Source organism: Mirounga leonina, unplaced genomic scaffold, assembly GCF_011800145.1.
Source record: "Mirounga leonina isolate KUSES-001 unplaced genomic scaffold, KU_Mleo_1.0 Mir_114, whole genome shotgun sequence".
Lineage (NCBI taxonomy): Eukaryota > Metazoa > Chordata > Mammalia > Carnivora > Phocidae > Mirounga > Mirounga leonina.
This window is the reverse complement of record NW_023270265.1, coordinates 47,920,357-47,943,370: the sequence shown is the minus strand read 5'-3', so window position 1 is coordinate 47,943,370 and position 23,014 is coordinate 47,920,357. Positions and strand designations below refer to the sequence as shown.

Below are 23,014 nucleotides of genomic sequence, written 5' to 3'. Positions count from 1 at the left end.
CATCATCATCACCACCATAATCACCATCACCTTCACCATCGTCATCATCACCATCAGCATCATCACCACCATCATCACCACCACCACCACCACCATCATCACTACCACCCCCACCATCCCTCCCACCAGCAACCCCCTACCACCATCACGTCAGCAAATGTTTGAGGGCCTGAAACTTGCCAGCCAGTGATGTGATCCTCAACTTCACCTCCATCGAGGAGGCATTCAGCTTTGGCAGGGTACTTATTATCTCTCCAGGCAGGATACTGTATCGCAGGGCAGCACTGATTAAATCAAACCCCTTCCTTATGGAGAGCCCTATTTTGCCTGCACGTAGTTCCCAACTATATATATCTGTGTGTAGGGTCCTATTTCATGGATAATTTCTTGGTATTTGAAGAGAACGGTCATTCTCCTCATCCAAAGTCCTTTGTTCCAAGAAATCTTTCAAAGTCATGGGCAAGGTTTTTGCTTCAATTTGCAGTTCTTTAGTTTTGCTTTTCAAACTGCATCTAACAATGTAACAACCCATATCCAGTTTCCAAATTGCCTTGACCAAAACTTTTAGTCAGACCTGGGCTCAGTTCACCTGGGCTCTCTACCCGGCTTCCCAGTACTCAGGCCCTGGAAATATTCGTTACACTTATGCTTCATATTGGCCCATACCCGCCCCCCTCCCCCAAAGAGGGACTCGGTGTATCACCACATCAGCGAGCGAATGGGATCAGAACCACCTTCCCAGCGTACAACTGAGCCCAGCTTCTGCCCCCTTGCTCCTGGATATAATCTCCACTGTTGTCAAGAAGATGCACCTTAGACACCCCAGAGCACAGTGATGAAGAATCTGGGTCTACCACCCACAACCCAAGAACGACAGGGCTTTTGCAGCATTCTCTAATGGCTTCATTACTCTTTTTTCTTTGGAGACTTAGTGTTCATTGGCTCTGTTGAACTTTTCTATTGAGTACTAAAATAATAAATGTATCAGCAAATGAAGAATTTGTCTCTTCTGATAAATACAGTACTGCGGAAGAAATAGATCCTGGGCAGTTATGAAGGCAAGTGGCTGCTGAAGCCTTCCGTACAGGGCATGGGATTTACATCCACCATAAGGATATCCTGACAACTCACTCATTCATCCCGCTCACAGGGTTGGGAAAGCAGCCTTATCTCCTTGTTTAAAGTCAATAGAATGCCAGTAGCCTGCAAATATCTTTTAAACTTAGTTATCTTTCTCACATTATCAATCCCCTTTGAAGTCAAAGCCATTCTGTTTGGCTGCGTTTCCATTTGAGCAGCTGCTTATATTATTCGGTGATTTTGTCAGGGGTGGGGGGAGGTAGTTCTCCAAGAATCTTAGGACCCAGTTTTCAGAGAGCTGATTTAACTTAGTAGCTCAGGGAAATCTGTAATTGGTTAGTGTGCCATTAGTAGAGCCATTTAGACCTTAATGAGCAGGATGACATTGCTGTATATTTGATGGTACTGGTCAGGAATGCAATCAATGGACTCCTTTAAAAAAAACAAAACAAAACAAAAACCAAGTTCCTAAACTTTATAGGATTATAAGTCCATGAGTTAGAAACCCTTACTGTCATGAAAGTTACAGCTATGACTTCTGGTTGGCACTTTTATCTTATTGTGTATATTATACACTCCGGATGTTTATGAAGTCCTTGAACAAATTTAAAATTTAATAACTTTGGTTGTACATATAATAGGGGCAAATGGTAAACACCAAATGAGAGCATAATTCACAGTCTTATGCAGGGTACAGTTCAGAGATCTAGGATAGTCCTAAATCTTCTTGATTATCAACAAAATGTTATTAATTGCATTTATAATACTAATGATAAGTTCATTTACAGAAGATGGTTTTCAGGAGTAAACGACTACACTCTTAAAATAGTACATGGTTGGCTTCAGTCTAGCTAATAGTATATACATTCTTCTGCTCATGTCATATACTAAATAAAAGGACATTTATAAATGAACACCAAAGACCCTATGAACTCTTCCTTCTGATAATTCAGTTTCTTCTAAAATGTGTAAACTCCAAGTTATTGGGATGTTTTAAAGTACAAGGACTTCCTGAATACAGTAGATAATATGTGTAGACCTTTTGTAGACAGCTAAGCAAAGATGTCCATCCCCTGTAGGGTTTTTTGTTAGAAAAAAGCAGGTACTTATAAAGCACAGCTTAAGAAAGGAGGTAATTTTCTCTCATTTCGGAGAGAACAATGCATCTAATATTTGATCTGTTTAAATCCCTTGCAAATCAGTGGGCACAGCCTACAGACTGCCCAGTGATCTTGGTCCTTGTACTGTGCATTTTAGACCTGACAGGTGCCTTGTCAGGTGAGGCAGCCCACCTGTGCTAGCAGGAGTCTTGGCCACCGCATTTGGTAGGATTGCAGGGAACTGTGGTCCAAACACAACTGATGGGACTTCATTTCCTGCCGGCATGCTCCAGATGAAAAGGGGTCGGTATTTGAAGAGTTACGTTGGTACGCATCTCTGTATATTTTTAAATAAGTAAGTTCAAAGTATGCCAGTGATCCTGATACAGTTCACAGCAATAAGCCCCGCATGCATCTGAGAGCTCCCTGCAGAGCCCCAGCCCACTTGGTTGGATTCAGTAGCCAGCCTCCTTGCGCAGGCTCCCTGGCCCTCCGCGAAAGGCACTGAGGGCTACCGACTCCTGCCGGGGACTCACCCCATCAGTTCATAAGCACTCACCGGACACCAGAGGCTTAGCTTTCTTACAGATGAAGATACTCTCAGTCAGACTGGTCTGCAGCTCAAGGGCCAGGCCCTCTGGTTCGTCCTTCGCTTGATGGTCCCTGCCTTCGGTGAGTAGTCGCCCCCTACGACCTACGACCGTGTCCCACGAACCCCCCTCCCCCTGCAGGAATGTCTGAATCTCTGCTGCAACGCCACCACGTGCACGCTGAGGCCCGACGCTGTGTGCGCCCACGGGCTGTGCTGTGAAGACTGCCAGGTGAGTTCTCTTGGCTCCTGGCCACCCCCGGGTTCAGCGGGTTCCACTCTGAGGCAGGACACATGACTCCTGTGCTGTGAAAACTAGAACCCCTTACAGCACCAGTCAGCGTCCCCCCACTGCCTGTTCTTACTGTCACCCGATCTTTGTGAGAAATGCACACTTCAGTGCTGAGTCATCTGTGGTAAGTTACTTATTTGTGGGTTGAAAGCGACTGTGCCAGAATTCTCCGGCTCAGTGTTAAACATGCCCATGTTGTGCTATTGGAGGTGCATGACGTCCCCTCACCCTAATGGGAACACGTGGAGAGCGGGGAGCATCTGCCCACTGGGCTAAGAAACCCTGTGGGCTGCTCCAGGGGTCTTAGGTCAACATCCCCATCTTGACGTCTTCCTAACACAAGGTGCTGGCCGGCCCGGCCCGCCGCGGCACTTTCCTACCTTGCCTATCCTTGCCGCCATGACTGGGTTTACTTGGGCCATTGCAGCATTGGTCTCATTATTCAGAGCTGAGATCTGACAGACCAGAAGCCTGAACTTTTGATGCAAAGATTCCAAGGGTAGACTTTATTTCTTTTTTAATTAAGCAATTGATTTTGGCCTTCTGCTGGCAGGAAACTCCCTCTTAGCTCCCCCACGAGAGCCCGGTGATTCAGAAGTGCTTTGCACCATCTTACACCCGGCTTGAAATGTCCCTCCTGCCCTTTTAACTTGTGATTAACTTCTGGGGGATTGTTCAAGGAAGCTGGCACCCCTGGCACACAGCTGCTGGTGGGGGAGAGTGTTGGGGACAACGGGGGCGGGGGGGGTCGCTGGCTGTGCGGCCTCTGACCAGCCACTCTCAGCCTTCGTGTCTTCAACCATGAAATGATGAGGTGTTGGCCAGTGGTTCTGAGCATCTTTTGTTGCTCCCTTGCTTCGCCTCTTCTCTCCTCCTCCCCATGAAGTCCTGCAGACAGGTTTCTAACTCCATGATTTGATGACAAAGTGAAATATTATTGTGACCAGGCCCTTGGATGATTTTTGTCATCTGGGCCACAGCGGTAACACCGTTAAGTACGCACATCATCATAAAACACGTGACAGTGTTGGCCACTAGAGATCTTCTTCAGAATGAAGGGGCCCATCAGCCAGCACTCCCTTCCCACTCCTCCCCTGGGGGGACAAGTGCCAGCCATCAGCTCGTCCGCTCAGCAGAAAACCCTAATATTGCATGAAATTAAAAAGCAGCTCTTGATTGCACCCCCATAGTGGAAAGGTGAACCCCAGAGCCCAGAGCAAGATTCTGTTTAATGACTCTCTATGTGTCTCTTGCTTTGGAATCCTTGCCCTTTTATGTGGGCTTCATGAGGGTGGCCTTGCTCCGTTCTGCCCCCGGGGTGCTGCCGGGAAGCTGCTCCCCGTCTCCTGCAGCACACATTCCATAAACAGCCTCTTCTTCCAGCTGAAACCTGCGGGGACAGCATGCAGGGACTCCAGCAACTCCTGTGACCTCCCAGAGTTCTGCACGGGAGCCAGCCCACACTGCCCCGCCAATGTGTACCTGCATGACGGGCACCCTTGTCAGGGGGTGGACGGCTACTGCTACAATGGCATCTGTCAGACCCACGAGCAGCAGTGCGTCACACTCTGGGGACCAGGTAGGTGGCTGCCACCAGAGGGCGCAGAGCAGTGGGGCTGGGGAGCTCGCTCTGTTTCCAGAAGCATCACTCCTGCAGTGCGCCATCGACAAAGCTTCCCTCCATTCAGCGACAGTGAGTGGCTTCCTGGTAGGTCTGGGGCCATGCCGGGCACCAGGCAGGCAAAAACGGTGCTGCCCAGAGCCTGTCCTGAGGGCTCAATGCGGTCCAATGAGGAGGGATGCGTGAGCACCTACTGTGTGGCCAAGGGAGTGACAGGGCAGAATCAGCCATGACTCCTGGTCTCAGATAGCTTCACAGGTAGTCGGGCAGACAGAACCTTCCATCCACTCTGATTATGTGTAAGTGCTTCTTGGTGCTCAAAGAAGGACCCCAACCAAAGCCTGGCGTTGCCAAAGAGAAAGTCACTGCAGACTTGATGCATGAGTAGTCTGTGACCAGGAAGGACAGGGAGAGGTTGCTCCTGACACAAGGAGCAGCAAGCTGGCCCTCGGATGGGAAGGTACAGGGAAGGGACTGCTGCGATGGGCAGCCTGTACACCAGGGCTCAGAGGAAGAACACGGACACAGGTGTCTAAGAGCCTTGAAAGCCATTTTGGTTCTAAAAGCAGAGGGATAGACTTGTGTGTTCCAGAAAAGGTGCCCCGATGGGCAGTTAGTCAGGAAGCAGCTGCTGGGGTAATTAGAGGCTGTCCACTCACTGCTTCCTGTGTAGGGGATGCTGGGCCAGATGCTCCGTATGGCTTTTCCCCTCTAACTCCCAACATTAGAGATAGGGACAATGACTACAGTTTAGAGAAAGTGAAGCTCAAATTCAGAGACTGGAAGTCAGTTTCGTGAGGTTGTGAGGCTGGGATTTGAACCCAGGCCAGTTGACCCAAAGGCAGTGTTATAGAACACAGGCTGGGCAGTCGCACCAAAGAACCAGGTCTAGAACAAAGTTCCACAGGAGCTCCACAGTCAAACGGAAGCTTGGATGCAAAAGAGGGAATTATCGGTCCTCTAGGCATGTCTCTCCTCTTTTGACCCATCTTCTGGAGCCAAAGGTCCAGGGCCTGGGGAACAGCAAGGACCCAGTGGACTCCCCACCCCAGGGTTTGCTGCCTCTTTCCAGCTCTGGGATTCCAGCAATAAATCCCATGGAGAGCACTTTCTAAGAGTGCGGTCCCCACCCTGCCTTGTCATTCTCCCTCCTGCCGCTGTCTTTCAGAGGTGACCTCAGGCCTGGCCAGGGACACCAGCTATGGCAAGGCCACTGTGGTCAGCCAGGCAGAGAGCCAGGTAAGCCCCAGGGGGAGGGAAAGCCGATATGGGCCTTTGTCAGACTTTCATTGTGAGGTTTCGGTTTCAGGAGTGATGAGGACAGTAAACTAGGACAGAAAATGATGACTGGTCCTCAAAGCTTGGTTTCAGTGTGATGTGAAAGCGGTGAGCAAGCAGGGAGAACAGGGACAGACGTTTCTGAGGGTCGGGTCCTGTCATGGAGCCACTGCCCCACCAGCCAAAGATGCCCCTCTGTACTTGGACCTCCCTGAGGGGCAAGAAGGAGCAGCATGAATGCAGCCACAAGGGGCTGATGCAGCCTGTTCATCGTATCTGTGAGGAGTTCTCCCAGTGCTCCTCAGGCTTCGTGAATCCACCTGGGCACGGAAGGAGGAGGCCTGTGGTATCTGGGGCCTTGTGCTTCATCTCAGGACCCTGACCAGCCCTCCGTCCTGGCCGCCTCACCGGCTGGGCCATGGGGCCCCCAGGCCAGGGTAGGGTCTCTCGATCGCACACGGGTGCCGGCCTTGCGATGACAAGCACAAAGAAGGCATTCACTGTACACGTGTCAGGTGGTCGGATGGGCTCTGATGGTTTCGTGACTTCAGACGCCTTTTAGCCCAGTGAGGTCACTTTGGGACAGTGGCTGTTGCTGCAGGCCAAATCCTTGTGGCCTAAAGCATCCCGAGTGGCCATTCCTTCCCAGCCTTTCTCCGGACTCAGTAATCTCCCCCTTCTTGAGTTACAGGGGCTGTTCTAATGTTCCCTTCCAAAAAAGCATTCTGTGGCCAGAGCACACACAGCACTTGGAGCTTTTGGAGAAAAATGTGCTCTTGGGTGCCCTGCTATATTACAGCGTCTGGCCCCATCTCCAAAGTGAGGTCAGATGGACTCCACGGCTCTCTCTGAGCCACCACCACTGTGTGACTCAGCTGGCCGCAGGCCTCAGATTCTTGGTGACCAAGGCTGGTGTGTATTATCTCATCAGATGAGTCCTTCTCAAGCTGCCTGACCGGAGAGAGCGCGCACGCCAGACAGGCAGGCAAACTGACAACCCGACTCACGCTCTGAGCTTTTCCAAAGTAAGAGCAGTAGGAAGCTACCTGCATCCCGGTGGCTGACAGCGAGGCTGGAGGCCTGACTGCCTGGGGGCCGGTGCCCCTGCTGAGGAAGGCCAGTGCTCTGGAGCCCCCAGCCTGCCTCTTCTCTTCCGGCCCTCCCCCTGAGGACTGAGGAGGCTTTTGCCCGGGCCGTGGTACGTTTGCTGTGAGAGGGTCACGGCCCGCAGACTAAGCCTCCCTGGCATCAGGGGTGCTCAGAGTTCCTGGAAGGGACAAGCTTGGGGGGACCCACCTCAGGCTCGTGACTTCCCAGGGCTCAGTGCCCTTCAGCCAATCCTTTCTCGGTCCTTCTGATTGCCGTGCAGACTTCCTCGGGGTGGGGAGGGCAGAGCCAGCCGCGGCCCTCCACACCTCCTCAGAAGGGCCTTTGCCCACCTCCTCTGTGAATGCAGTATGCTCCTTTCCTTCCATGTCTGAGCAGCTGCCCTGCTGTCTAGGTCAAGGGCACTGTACGAGTTTCCTGGGGCTGCTAACAAATCCCCACAGACGTAGTGGCTTATGATGACACCAGTTTGTCATCTTACGGTTCTGCGGGTTGGAAGTCCTAAAATGATGTTGGCAGGGCAGCGTTACTTTCACAGGCTCTAGGGGAGAGGACATTTCTGTGCCTCTTCCAGCCTCCCGAGGCACCTGCATTCCTGGACTCACCACCGCCCCCCCCATCCCCATCTTCAAGGCCAGTAGCACGCATCTGCCAATCTCTCTCCCTCTCTGGCTTTCCCTTCTATTGTCCCATCTTCTTCTCTGTGTCTGACCCTCCTGTCCCCCTTTTATAAGGGCCCTGTGATCCTATTGCACCTACCCAGACCATTCAGGAGAATCGATCCTCCCCAACTCCTTAACTTAATCACATCTTCAAAGTCCCTTTTGCCATGTGAGGTGACATATTCACAGGTTCCGAGGATTAGGACGTGGGCCTCTTTGGGGGGCCCTTTTTCTGCCTACCACAGGCATTGAACAGACCACTTACTGATGAGGGGGCCTTCAACAGACCACCCAACCTCGGGCCTCATCTGTAAAACGGGGATTGTAATACGCCTACCTCCGGGGTATACTGCTGTCCTCGAACACAGCCTATGGCCGGCCTGTCGTGTGTCATATATCACGTGCTGTCACGTGCTAGGTGTGTGGCACTTAGTAAGTCTGAACCCTAGAAAGAAGATAAGCCTGAGCTCACAGGAAGCTCACCGACTGGTGAGCAAGATGCTCACGTCCTGGGGCTGTAGTGAGTGCTGGGATGTGGCTGGGCACGGAAGAGAGAGGGCTCAGCCTGGAGTGAGGTGTGGAGCCAACCCGGAAGGCGTCCTAGATGAGGTGGCCCTGGAGACGTCGTTTAGCAGGGGTGGGAGGAGAAGAGTATTTCCCGCACACGGAATAGCAGGGGTCAAGGTGCAGAGAAACACTGGGGGCGGGGGGGCATTCCAGGGAACTGCAGGCAGTTCATCTTGTCCAGAGCTTGAACCGTGACCTGGAGAGCAGAGATCCTCATTTGTCACTCCATTCTCTCATTCATTAAATAATCATCGGCGTCCAGCTATTGTAAGATGCTGACTCAAGAGCCCTGATTCTGCCAGAGCAACCTACTTCCCACAGTCCCTCTGTGCTCTCCCCTGGACCTGGAGTAGAGTCAGGATGTGACCCTCACGATCCCGGGGGCCGGGATGACTTCCACAGCCAGGATCCTGGCCAGCGAGAGGCACCGGGCTGAGAGCATTCTAATGCTGTGTTATGGTGCTTGGTTTAAATTAGCTTTCCATGATTCAGAGAGGGAAAATTTATTGTCAGAAATACATTTGCCATATTTCATTTCCCCATGGTTAGCTAATGCTCTGGGCTCTGGACCACATCTGCTGAAGGGTCGCTTTCGTTCCCCTCTGAGGCTCAGTGCTCAGTGACTCAGAGCTCCAGGGTCATCGGGCTCCTGCTCTGTTGGCCTACACCACACGCACCCCAGTGACCCGACCGAACCATCAAGTCATCCGGAAGCATCCAGTTATGCTCAGGATGTCCATCAGTCTCCAGACCTGGCTGCCCAAATGCTGGCCGGATAAAGCCCTCCTTCCAGCTAACTATTCCCCTTTGAAATAGACTTTTCTCAATCCGGCGTTGTATTTCAATAAAATAATCCTGCTTCCAAATCTTTCTACAAATAGAATGATAGAAAATTCAAAACATATGCCTGCAACCAACTCCTCGCTAGCAAAGTAATACCCTTTTAGAATACCTTTTGGGGTTTTCATTCATTTGTTTCTTTTCCTAATTAGTGTTGATAATGTTCTTGTTGGCGAGGAGTTTAAATTCTTCCCTCCCCTGGCCCCCAATTCTTCTTCCACAAATTGTCTCTCAAGGCTTTGTAGGTTGCTATCAGGCACAGAAATGTTATCTGCAGTTCAAACTGTATACTTGTGCTTAGCTCCCTTAGTCCAGTTTCATCTTAATAGCCACAATGATTTTCTGTCCATGTGATATGACCTTTATTCCTTCTGAAATACAGCTGGATATTTTTCTTCAGGCAGAAAATTTACTTTTGCCAACGTTGTTTATCTGAACCATGGTTGCTGAAAGCGTTACTTGGAAATTAATCTTACGGATAACTACATGTCTAGAGCCACAAACAATTTGCATCAGGGAAGTCCTGAAATATGTTAGTGTTATCTATTTTATCACTCACCAGAAAATAGTGTCACTTGATTTATGCAGTGTGAGCTGGCCAGACAATTTTTATGGGCTGGTAAATATTCAGTGTTTATCTGCAAGGCTGGTTTAAATGAGTTTGCATTATTATGATACACCTGGGGCAGTACATTTACTAATCATCTACAACTCTGGTGACGCGTGATGGGAAGAGAAGATACTTTTGCCAGAGTCCTATCGTCTAGAGGCAGGAGAGTCTCCCTTTGGTCCCACTGCGTGAGAAGGAAGTGATAAAACTTGTCCATTTGGGCTCCATTTTCCACTGAACGCAAAGGTCAGTTTGGAGTAGAGAGAGGGAGAAATACGAGGACAACCGGACAGCCTTCAGTCGTTCGAAAGAGGGCCTTTGTCTATGGGTATGAGCAGCGGGGGCGGGATAGTTAGTGACAGGGAGGGAGGAGCCCATCCGCCCAAATGTGAGAAGTGCCTTTGCATAATAGAGTCATTTTAAGGAAAAGATTAGATCAAGTAAATTGTGGGCTTAATGCAAGATGTCATCATCTCTCTTTCAAAAGACATAATGACATTGGAACTTGCAAACTACAATTACAAATATAAGTTTTATCCCTCTGAAGATAAAACTAGTAATTAAAACCCATCACTTTCTGGGTAATTGTAAAATACAGTGGGATGTCAGAATTCCCTCTGAAAGGCTAAATTTTATCTTTGGATAATGGCAAAACATCTAAGTGTTCTGTTAGTAAGAATTCAAAGGCTGTGAGTTGATAGCTATCGTAGCGAAAAGAACACTGTTGTCATTTTTTCCAAGAGACAGACATGAAATCTTTTCGTGAAAACGTGAAGACAGACGTTTTCAAGTGTGGCAACTTTGAACCCAAATCTCTGTGCCTTCGTAACCTCTTCCCAGTGGGTAGAAGTCATTTACACTTCTGAAATTATTGACCATTCTGTCTCTAAGAGAAAGCCCTGTGAAACACTTGGCTGGGCCCTGCTCCGCTGTCAGAACTGGCCTGAGCCCAGATGCTCAGGACTTGTCTCTGGGCTTCGTGGCTCCTACTCTCCTTCCTTAATGATGTGTTCTTTGAATGCAAGAGCGGTCTCTGCTCCCAGGGTCAGCGTCGAGCTCCCTTTCTGGTTGTCCTGCCCGTACGGTTTCTTACTTTACCTGTATTTGTAAAACTCTGTCTCCTGATGACCTTATATCTTCTTCCCTCATCGGACTGCATGCTAATACTTCCTTTGATTTAAATGAGTAAGTGAAAATCCAGAGCCACGGGACAGATGAGCCAGGAGACAGCATTCACTTACCCAAGATGTTTTGTTCTACAGAAATCGCAATTGACTTCCTCTGGGGAGGGCAGTTGAGACATGACGTGCCTTCCCCAAGCTGCGTTCCCCGCGGCTCTTCACTCATTCATTCTTGGCACACACCTGCTCTGTGCAGGCTTGAGGCACCACCCCTGTCCACTGGGTTTTTACAGGGAGGCAAGAGCCTTGGGACATCACAAGAGGCAAAAAAAAAAAAAAAGCCAGTGTGGTAAATACAAGGAGGGGACAGCCCGTACAGTATGGATGAGAGAAGGAGGGTGGACCCCAGCCTCACGGGATGGTGGTGATGGAGGACGGCCCTGAAGGACGTAGTCTGCAACGTCAAGCAACACAGCAGCCCAGGACCTTCAGCCAACTGGCTCCAGGAGTCAGGTTCCAAGGAAAATGCTATTTTAGCTGGCTTTTGTTATGTATCCATCATTGACCCAATCTATGACCTGTGGCATATTTTAGCCCTCTGGCGAGGAAGCCCCTCCTGCTGCACAGCTCTCCTGTGAGAGAGATGACCCCGCAGGAGAGGTCTGGCCAGAGTGCAATGGGTTGTGCTGGGAGGGCTGGTGCCCAGCAGTGCCCAACCTCTAGCTGCAAGCATGCTGGCCCCAAGATGTGGCCCAGAACCTTGCATGGCTCTGTCCTCCAGCCTGAAATTGGAGGTGGGGCAGCAACAGGGCATGTTGTGATCTGAATCAAGTCTTCAACTGCTTATATACTTCTAAAATCAGTTCTGTTCATTTTAAACCTGGGCCTTTAAACATCCATGTTTTTTGCTCCAAGATTTCTCATCCCAACATGGAGACTCCAGGGTAGGAAAGGCAAGCCCAGCGGGATGAGAACAAGCATTGGAAACAGGGTTCTGCCCCATCCTCCTCGCACCTGCTGCCACTCACCATCCCCCCCACCCACATTAAAACAACCATTTCTGCGCATTGATGAAAGTTGTCAGTCCCCAAGTGCCTGAGGATGGAGAAGGCAAAAGATCTTATCCACCAAGGTTGATGGTGAATTGCACATAATAGTGTGCTTTCCATGGATTCTTCAGGTAAATGAAGACCGCACGTGACAGGGATTGAGTATGCATTCTGGTCTTCGACTTCACAGAGAGAAAGCGATCTATCGCATCCCCAAGTTTACGTAGCTGATGAAAGCATGACCTATTTTTTTGTCCAAATGTAAGGGTTTTTTGCCATGATATAGCAAGCCGGGTCATCACCATGTCCCACGGATGACACATCCTGCAACTACATCCATGTGACGTGGCATTTCTTGCTCCCACCCTCGAATTTTGGGTGAGAACTGAAATGAATAAAAGCCTTGTGTACAGACGGTTATTGGTTTCCTGGGGGAGACAGAAAGTTAACCTTTAGAAAGCTGCATTGTTCAAACCACTGGGCAGATTCCTACCAGAGTGGAGTAAATTTTACTGGTCAACCCCTACCCAGCTTTGCTTCATTATGGACTGACTTCTGCCCACAGAAGTTTTCAAGTTATTATATTTGGGGCTTTTCATTTCTTTTCCTGAGTCAGTGAAGATTCAACAGAGAGGCATAAAAATGTTTACTGCCTCTCTCTATTGCCCCCCTCTTGGAGGAAGACCCCCACTGAGTGTGTTCAGACTCAAGGGCATGTCACCCAGTTCAGTTCATTACCATTACCTGAGAAATAAGCACGGGGTGGCCAGTATGGCAGCCTGTCAAGTTATCCTCTGAAAAAGATTTGGTGGAGATAGAGCCATGCCCAAGAACAGGTAACTTACAGGAGTTGAGTGGTGGTTCTGGAGAGAAAGGACCAGCAGGGACAGGAGTCTGTTGCCAATTAGGTGGTTTCCAAGAGGGAGGCAGCACAAGACTGCAGCTGAATAGAAAGATCATGGACTTCAGCTTAGGTCCATTAATCAAGTCCAGCTTTACCACTTACTCAACATTAACATCTTCAACAAGTTGCTAGAACACTGAGCAGTGGTGTTTAAATCTGTGAAATGGGATATGTAGACTTTACAGGGTGGTTAGAAGGATTAAAGATCCTGCATGCTGGACCCAGCACAATACATAATAGTGGGGAGACTCAACAGATGGCATGTTGGTGACCTAAAATATGCTCATCCATTTCAAGTGTGTGTGCTGGTTTGTTTAAGGGTGAGGAAAGAAATTATAGGGAAGGTGACCTTTGTCCCGGGAGTATAAAAAGGACTCAAAACCTCCCAGGGTTTCAGAAAAGGAGTTCTCTTCCCCCTCGTGTCCCAAGGTGGGTTCAGCAATTACTTATCCAGCCATTCAGCACTCTTCACTGGTTTCGTATGATGTGCTAGGCACTGGGGACAATCATCTGTGAAGGAGACAGATGTAAAGCCCTTATGGACGTGATTGTGAACTGTTATAAATATGGTAAGTGTTGTAAACACGGCCAGACACAAGGAGTTCTCTTCTCCCTCACGCATCCTCCCATTCTTAATGCCCAGGAGCCAGACCTCCTCTTCCTCATGATTGATGGCTGTCCTTATTATAATTCAGGTTTACTGAGAGACTGCTACGTGTTAGGGATTCACGAAGTCTCACAGCACCTTTGGGTCAAGGGATGGCCTTGTCCCCATTTTACAAATGAGGGAACAGAGTCTCTAGAGCATATATCACTTTACCAGGGTCCCTTGGTATGTAGGGTCGACATCAGATCAGCCTGTGTTATTCTCAGTCCCAAACTCTTGCTCTTCCAACTCTGCAGCATGGCTGATTATAGAGACCAAAGGGGAGGAGCCTTCCACAAGCAATTGAAATTTGATAAACATTCAATGTTTTCCTTAGATCTCGTACATGCCCAGATACAAAAGCATGGAAACCCCCGAAAAACTATCCACCAGAAAGAATGGTTCACTACCGACCTCTTAATCTCTCAGTCATATCTTTTGACTCTCACAGTCTAGCCAGAAAGGCACATTGGACCTCATGAGCATCTATCAGTGCTATTTAGGAGGTTCGTTGAGGTTGACTGACAAAATTGGGTTTAAGAAAAGACAAGGACATTTATCACCTGTTTAATTATGCCTGGAGTGTGACTTCATGCCTCCACTTTTTTTTATTCTGGTAAAAGAGCTTTTAAAAGATCACTTTGACAAGCAACAGGATGAATGATTAGGTTATAGAGATCATGAATATACACCTGCTGAGCAAATAGAAAAAAAGCAAAAGCAAAAGACTCACTGTTGGAGGAATGGGTACTTGTACTAAAAATAAGATTTCCAGTGACAACATCACAACAGATTAAAAAGGTCAGCATCCAAATGAGCTAGAAGTACAGAGGATGTGCTATGGAAAACAGACTTTTTAACCACTTTACTGAAGTATGATTGACATACAAGAAGCTGTGAGTATTTAATGTATACACCTTGATGAGTTTGGAGATAAGTATACATCCAAGAAGCTGTCACCATGATCGATGCCATAAACATATACATCATCTCCAAAAGACTCTTCCTCTTAACCTCTTCATTTATTTGTGTGTGTGTGTGTGTGTGTGTGTGTGAGAGAGAGAGAGAGAGAGAGAACATTTAACATAAGACCTACCCTCTTGGCAAAATTTTAAGTATATAATACAGTATTAACTATAGACTCTGTTGTACAGTAGATTTCTAGGACTTACTTTGTATAACTGAAACTTTGTACTCTTTGACTAATGCCTCCCCAAAGCTCCCCCTTCCCCCAGCCCCTAGCAACCACCATTCTATTCTCTGCTTTTATCAGTTTGACTTTTTCAGATTCTACATATAAGTGAGATTGTGCAGTATTTGTCTTTCTGTGTCTGACTTGTTTCATTTAGTGTAATGTCATCCAGGTTTATCCATGTTGTCTCAAATGGCAAGATTTCCTTCTTTTTTAAGGCTGAATAACCTTCAGCTTTGTGCATATACTACATTTTCTTTATCTATTCGCCCGTCAATGGACACAGTTTGGCTCCATGTCTTGGGCATTGTGAATAATGTTGCAGTGAACATGGGAATTTAGATATCTCTTCCAGATCCTGATTTCAGCTCTTTGGGATATATACCTAGAGGTGGGACTACTGATATATGGTAGTTCTATTTTTAATTTTTTGAGGGATTTCCGGACTGTTTTCTGCAAAGGTCGTCTCAGTTTGCATCCCCACAATGTATGGTTCAAGGGTACAAATCCTTCCTTTTCTCAACACCCTTGCCCATATTTGTTGTCTTTTGCTTTTTTTTATACTAGCCATTCGAACTGGTATGACGTGATATCTCTTTGTGCTTTTGATTTGCATCTCCCTGATCATCAGTGATGTTGAGCATCTTTTTGTATAACTGTTGGCCATTTGTATGTCTTCTTGGAAGACTGTGTATTTAGTTCCTTTACCCATTCTTTAATCTGGTTATTTGGGATTTTCTTTGCTGTTGAGTTGTAGGAGTTCCCTGTGTATTTTGTGTATTAACCCTTTGTCAAATAGATGGTTTACAAATATTTCCTCCCATTCTGTAGGTTGCCTTTCATTTTGTTGATTATTTTTCCTTTACCATAAGGAAGCTTTTTGGTTCAGTGTAGTCCCACTTGTCTATCTTTGCTTTTGTTGCCTATGTTTTTGGTGTCATGTCCAAGAAATCTTTGCCAAGACCAATGTCAAGGAGGTTTTCCCCTATGTTTTCTTGAAACTATAAGTTTTAAGTCTTACATTTAAGTTGTTACTCCATTTTTTACTTCATTTCTGCAGCAGTAGAAGATAAGGGTCCAGTTTATTTTTTTGCATGTGCATATCCAGTTTTCCCAGCACCATTTATTAAAGAGATTATCCTTTCCCCATCGGGCTTTCTTGGCACCTTGTCAAAGATCAGTTGACCAGACCTTGAGACCAAAGAGAAATGTAAAGATGCTGAGTGGCATTGTTTCACAATATAGGAGAGTAAAAGAAAAAGTAGTATTTCTTCATTAAAATGGGACTTTTCAATATTTCTCATCAAGTTAATTGACACTGTGTTGTAAGACTATGGACTCTGTCATCCATGTTGCCAAAAATTCACATGTTTAAATTGGCTATCAACATTTCTGGGCCATTTTCTCTGTGGGAAAATGGCAACTCTCCTTAAGAGTGTGGTGGCCTTCTACTTGGGCATGCACAGCACTTCACAGTTATCAGGAACCACTAATACTCTTCTGTAGCCTCTAAGGATTTCATAGTCCCTACACCACACATTCACCTGGTTTTCTAAGCCATGCAGCCCATTAGCATTTGGGGCATTAAAATCCCAAGGCCCCCTGCCCTAGAAGACCCAGTTTTGCCCAAGTTCCAGGTCCAGATTCCCAAGCAGTGACCTAGTGTTGGTTTTCTCTTCTAAAATGTTTTATACTTGCTTAAACACTGTTTGTACTCCTTTGCTTGATTTCCTGCCATGTTTTAGCCACTTTCTGTGGTATTCATACATCAAACTTGCCCCCTTTGTTTTAAATTGCTGTGGCGACCCATCTCTTTCCCTTTTCCTTCCTCCTGGTCTTACCCTTTGCATGCCCCAGTCCAACCCTCCTCCAATCCTACCTTCCAGCTATTTGCAAGCTCGGAAATCTCTACCACACACACACACACACACACACACGTATATAAAATCTCTTTTATCTCTTTTTTTTTTTTTTTTTTTTTTTTTTTACCTATGAGGAAACAAATTTATCAATGAATACATTCGAATTGCAGCAAGGTGGTTTTTTTCTAAGTGGCCACATTTCCCGGAAGCGTGACAGAACCTCTGTAGCATCAGCCCAGCATCAATGGCAGAGTGAGAGCAACTCTGCCTCCCCAGTCCCAGGAGCTTAGCATCCCCCAGAAACTGCGGGAGCTCCTTTATCCTTCTGAGGCAGGGAAAGAGGGAATGAAGGAACTCCTATCCCGTATCTCCTAAATCCAGGATCACTTGGGCAGCATGCGAGTAAATATCATGGCTCTTGCCCTGTTACCTATGCGCACCTGCCTGGCTTCCCACTCAGCAATGGGGGGGGCGGATGCAAGTTGGGTCTTCTGCTCTCTGTCCCCAAGGCCCGTGCAGGACCCAGCACAGGTGGGGCCTCGATACACCTCAGAGCACCAGAGGGGACAGGCTGAGCTCTACCCTCAGGTAGTCCTGATATCTGGCTTTAAGCCACATATTTAACCTCTTAGGTTCTAGTTTTCTTGTCCATAAAATGGGATAATGAGACCTACCTCTTAGGATCCCTAGTAGGATTGAGTGGTGGAATTCAGCTCCTGGTCCCTCCTCTAAGAGTTCTTTCCTGACCAGCCTGCTTAGCACAATAGCTCCCTGGACCCTCCTACTCTGTCGATTCCTTCATAACATTCCCCACCCCTGGAATTGAGAGAAATATACTCATTTGCTTGCTTTTTGTTTTTCCTTGCAACTTTAAAGCAAGCAGGAGGTTTTGTCCACAGTGACCAACCATTATGCCCCCAATGCCTGGCAGATAGGAAGTGCAAGATAAATCTGTGTGTGATTGAAGTCTACAACATGATGGGAGGATGGATGGATGGGTGGATGGATGGGTGGAAGGAAGGAAGGAAGGAAAGAAAGAAAGAAGCAGAGAAAAGGCCAGACAGGCAAGTAATAAGTACATGGAGTCCATGCGAATACACAAACAACCATTGAGTTGTTGATATTCTAGATGCCAGGTTTTTTTTTTTAAGGCTTGCTGATCTTTTTTTATTTTTTTAAATTAATTAAAAAATGTTTTTTGATGTAGGGTTCCGATTCATTGTTTGCATATAACACCCTGTGCTCCATTCAATACATGCCCTCTTTAATACCCATCACCAGGCTAATCCATCCCCCCGCCCCCTCCCCTCTAGAACCCTCAGTTTGTTTCTCAGAGTCCATAGTCTCTCATGGCTCGTCTCCCCCTCCAATATCCCCCCCTTCATTTTTCCCTTCCTACTTTTTTTTTTTTTAACATATAATGTATTATTTGTTTCAGAGGTACAGGTCTGTGATTCATCAGTCTTACACAATTCACAGCGCTCACCATAGCACATACCCTCCCCAATGTCTAACACCCAGCCACCCCATCCCTCCCACCCCCACCACTCCAGCAACCCTCAGTTTAAGATTAAGAATTCCTCATATTAGTGAGGTCATATAATACATGTCTTTCTCTGATTGACTTATTTCGCTCAGCATAATACCCTCCAGTTCCATCCACGTCGTTGCAAATGGCAAGATTTTGGGTTTTTTGATGGCTGCATAATATTGCATTGTGTGTGTGTGTGTGTGTATCTCACATCTTCTTTATACATTCATCTGTCGATGGACATCTTGGTTCTTTCCATAGTTTGGCTATTGTGGGCATTGCTGCTATAAACAGCTTCGGATCACTACATTTGTATCTTTGGGGTAAATACCCAGTACTGTAACTGCTGGGTCGTAGGGTAGCTCTATTTTCAACTTTTTGAGGAACCTCCATGCTGTTTTCCAGAGAGGCTGCACCAGCTTGCATTCCCTCCAACAGTGTAAGAGGGTTCCCCTTTCTCCATAGATGCCAGTTTTTCTAAAACTGATCAATTAGATCCAGGTATTTTGATCAACGTACCATCAAACAGGACTGATTTAAGTTCAAAGTACAGGCTCAACACTGAGACTCACCCTCGCCATCCTCCCGCCTCCAGTGGGTAGATGAACAAGAATAAGATGGAAGAAATGGATCCGTAGTAGTCAGAAGCTGCGTGTGTCAGTTCTGTAATCATGCTGCAAACAGAAAAGGGAATCTGGAGGGCCAGGAAGGGAGTCTGATGCTGCGGAGCCAGACCCTCACCTTTTTCCATGACCGAGAATTGTGTCCAGTTGTGGTAATGTCCTTAAAAATGAGTTTGGAGAGACCTCTCAATATAGCTTTTAAACAAACAAATGGGGGGGGGGGCAGGGTCCCTGGGTGGCTCAGTCATTAGGTGTCTGCCTTCGGCTCAGGTCATGATCCCAGGGTCCTGGGATCGAGCCCCATATCGGGCTCCCTGCTCAGCGGGGAGTCTACTTGTCCCTTTGCTCCTCCCCCACTTGTGCTCTCTCTCTCTGTCTCTCAAATAAATAAATAAAATCTTAGAATAGGAAAATGAGAGGTTAAGGACTCAGGTAGCTCACTGCAGAAGTTAATGGCGGAACCCACTGCCCATCCCAATTCTTGCAAGGGTTTTGTTCGGTTTGATTTGTCTGTTGTTTTTTAAATGAGATGCTATTCATGTCTGCTCCTGCCTGATAAAGAGGAATCAGGTGCAGGTTAACGAAAGAGACATTTTTAGAAATAAGAACATCTTCTGTTCCCTTGCCCATCGTCAGACTGGTATCTTAGATAAGTCAGTTGTCACCTTGGAAAGCAAATGGAGCTTCCCCAGAGTTGGGTACAGAGAAGGGCGAGGGACAGAGTGAGCTCTGGAGAGTGGGCATCCTGGCAGCTGGAAGTGATATCAGAAGGAGCACCCACCTGGACGCCAGTGTAGGGAAGAAGGTAGGCCAAGATCACACCACAAGGCACAGCTCATTCCGAAGAGTATGGACCATTTTCCTGCATTTCCCATATCTTCGACACGTGCCACTATGCATAGGATCCAAGAACCCTCCAAAGCTTTGGCAGTGCAAACCCCAAAGCACACGTTCGCTCTTTCCCTGGCCGAAAGATGTGCTAAAAATGGCCGTGTCCTGAGCTCTCTGGCTCCCATGTGCCTCTCTACCGGGCACTGTCATTCTGTGCAAAATGAATATTGGGGTTTATGCCTCCCTGGTCTCCTCGCCAACATAGGCACGAACTGAAGCTAGTGTTTGTTCTTACAGGGAGCTTTACAGGACTGAAAATGTTGTGTAAGATCTCTGTGTTGCTTGTTTGTTCTCTCTGTCTCTCTGTCTCTCTCTCTCTGCATCCCCACATAGTCATCATTATTCCTTGGAGCCTGCTCTAGCTTGCACTTTCTCACCAGAATGGTGCGAGATGCTCTTAAAGTAAGCAAGCTCCCCTGTCCATGCGGCCAGCTAGCCACCTCCTTTCTGTGCTGGGTCAGATCTGGTCCCACAGCCAGGCCACATCTCCTGAGAGGCTGCACACACCCTGGGCCCGGATAGCTGCCCTAGAGAAGAGTGAGCTATGAAATGCAGGCTTTACTGTGAGCGAAGCCGGGAGAGGCTGCTAGGCTGCCACTGGTCAGCTCATACCAGGAGTCAGCCAAGATGCAGGCATGATTTCTCTGCACACCGAACACATCTCCCCTTAACCTGCAAGCCCAGGGCTGTTGAACAGCAAATACTAAAAACACTTGCAGGAGGTAAACGTGCTGCTTTGCTTCTGTTTCAGGTGCTAAACCTGCCCCCGGGATCTGCTTCGAGAGAGTCAACTCTGCAGGTGACCCTTATGGCAACTGTGGCAAAGACTCTAAGAGTTCCTTTGCCAAATGCGAGATGAGGTATGGAACCCACAACCTGAGCACACCATCACTTTGAACTTCCTACGCGGCTCAGGGCCCGTTCCAAACTTGCCCTCTTTGGGGACTGTTTGTTCTCGCCCTTCCAGAGATGCTAAATGCGGAAAAATCCAGTGTCAAGGAGGGGCCAGCAGGCCCGTCATTGGTACCAATGCTGTTTCCATAGAAACGAATATCCCACTGCAGGAAGGAGGTCGAATTCTGTGCCGCGGGACCCACGTGTACTTGGGCGATGACCTGCCAGACCCCGGGCTTGTGCTTGCTGGCACCAAGTGTGCAGATGGAAAAGTAAGACCCAAAAGTTCATTCGCATCATAAATGTAAGTCTGGAAGGGGGCCTGCTGAGAAACGTCCTGTCCAAGAACTGACTTAGGAGGTTTGTTTGTTTTCCTAAATCCACTCCTTCCTAGAACTTTGTCTCTGGAATCCAGTTCTTTTGCACCTAGAAGGCAAAGTTAATAAATCCTAGATCCTGGCCTGACCATTGAGATGCAGATTTGGGGAAATCAAGCTTGGTTTCTCAGCCTTTAAGTGTTAATAAGTCATTTCTACACTCTGGGTGTCATGAGTGTTTCCAGCCAGGAAGTTACTTTGGAAGGAAACACAGTAGCATATGATATTGTTTTTGGAAATGTGGCCTTGGTTTTTGGCCCAGTGACAGCTTGTTCTCACCTGGGCAGAACGGGAAGTCAGATGTATTTTCAGAGACCCCCATAGAGAGAATAGGAGAGGGGAAGAGAGAGGATCAGCTTGAAGCCAAAGGGAGGTCTTTTGGAGACCAGCGGGAAAGGTAGACGGAGATATTTGGGGGTTTAGAAAGAAAGTCAAAAATGAAAAAACAAGAAACTGAGTTGTTTTTTTTTTTTTAACATTCTGCCACGTTGATTTTTCTCACCAAACTTTCTCATCAGGCTGAATGAAAGCAAGTTAATAAAACATTTTAGGAAAGAGGATTAATCAACCCCCACATGCTTTTTTTTAGGACGCCCCCCATTAAAATGATTATGAAATCACTCACGTACATGGAGGTTACAGAGTAGAATAGAAAGATAGATTCACCTCCTTGAGCAGAGTCCCCAGGGCAAGAATTCTGTACCGTCACCCCTGTCCCCCCGTATACTCTGAGGTGCAAGTGCCTCATCCCAAAGAAAATGGGATGATGATACGTGAAACACGATATACGTTCCGGGGGTCTCCTTAACCACACACGTTAGCTTCTCTTCAGGCCTTGACATTAGAATAACACTCATTTTTTAAGCTGTAGTCTGAACAGCCAGAAGCCAGAACCAGGTGCATCTGAACACCGAAATTCCAAGGGCTCAATTTATCAATGAGTTTTTTTCTCCGTGTGCAAGATTAAATGTGCTTTGATCTCCATCCCTGCAGACCACGGGTTCTTTGAAGGCCGTCCTTGGCATTGCTCATGGGTTGGGAGGAGAGCAGCACCCATATGCTGGGATTCTGACCGGGGTCCTGCTGTGTTCTCTGTAACCTCCGTTTCTTTTGTCAGCTGGAATGTGACAGTCCCCTTGGCCGAGATTCCCGGCAGCCCTGGGAGTTGTTCTGGGCAAGGGCAGCTGGCACTTTTTTCAAAGTGTGTCACTAGTGTGAACTTCCCATAGGAAGGTTCCACTCGATTAGAAATGCTTCTGCAATCTAAAAATTAGACTTCTCTTCCTCTGACTCCACTCATTTGTAACATCTTACGGGAGATAAAGGGCCTGATCCTTTGAGTCGGGAGTATATTAGGCACCTTTAAAATGAGACTAAACTCTTACAACCAGCCCAGTATCATTTAGCAAATTACTTCCTCCTCAAAGACCTGATAAACACAAGGGAACTGTGTGTTTTCCTCTGCTGAGCATTTCTGTTAATGGTGTGTGTCATCGATGATAATTTGGAAAAGTTCCCATATTTCGGTATCTCCTTTAAAAGGTTCTTGGGCCTTGGATTCTTGGAGTCTTTGATTCTGCACAGGCCCCAGGCTAAGGGCTGGTGCATTTGTCCTCTCCTGTATCTTTTAATGGAAAGGGCAGGTGGGGGCCCGTGGGCAGACGGGGGAGATGCTGCAATTCACAGGTTTCGTTGCAAGCTCTAAACAAAAATCAGTTATCGTGATCTCATAACTGACTGAAACCATATGAAGCACCATGTGACTTGAGTCACATTGACCTGAGTCTTGAAATCTGGAGGCAGGCATCCGGATCCAGGTCGGAGTCAAATGGAGAGCCCATCATTGTGCTGCATCCATAGGAGCTGAAAGAAGATCGTCTTCTTCAAACTTCTCTTTGCTTTCCCTTTTTAAATCATAGAGACTGTGCATGCGGTTGGAAAGGGGCTGAGAAATTGACTGTTTTCCTCCTTCTGCAGATCTGCCTCAATCGTCGGTGTCAAAACATAAGCGTCTTCGGTGTTCATGAATGTGTGATGCGATGCCATCAGAGAGGGGTGAGCCGGCTGAACTGCCTTTTTATAGCCAGTCCCTATCAAGCTAAGCGCTAAATCATTCATTTGTAAAGGATTCTGCAATCCATAACTTTTAAAAATCTAGCAGTTGCTTCAGTGTTTTCT

The 23,014-nt window shown here is 47.4% G+C and overlaps 1 protein-coding gene across 7 annotated transcripts in view; it reads left to right on the top strand.

Moving 5' to 3' along the window:
- The window catches only part of ADAM12 (ADAM metallopeptidase domain 12), a 346,655-nt gene that overhangs the window by 289,453 nt on the left and 34,188 nt on the right, over positions 1-23,014 (top strand). For all 7 annotated transcript variants that reach the window (XM_034985935.1, XM_034985934.1, XM_034985939.1 and 4 more), the window contains 5 exons: positions 2,912-3,001; positions 4,445-4,640; positions 20,317-20,425; positions 20,533-20,731; positions 22,814-22,891. In XM_034985935.1, coding sequence (XP_034841826.1) covers positions 2,912-3,001; positions 4,445-4,640; positions 20,317-20,425; positions 20,533-20,731; positions 22,814-22,891 — 672 coding nt within the window. The remainder of the gene's footprint in view (positions 1-2,911; positions 3,002-4,444; positions 4,641-20,316; positions 20,426-20,532; positions 20,732-22,813; positions 22,892-23,014) is intronic.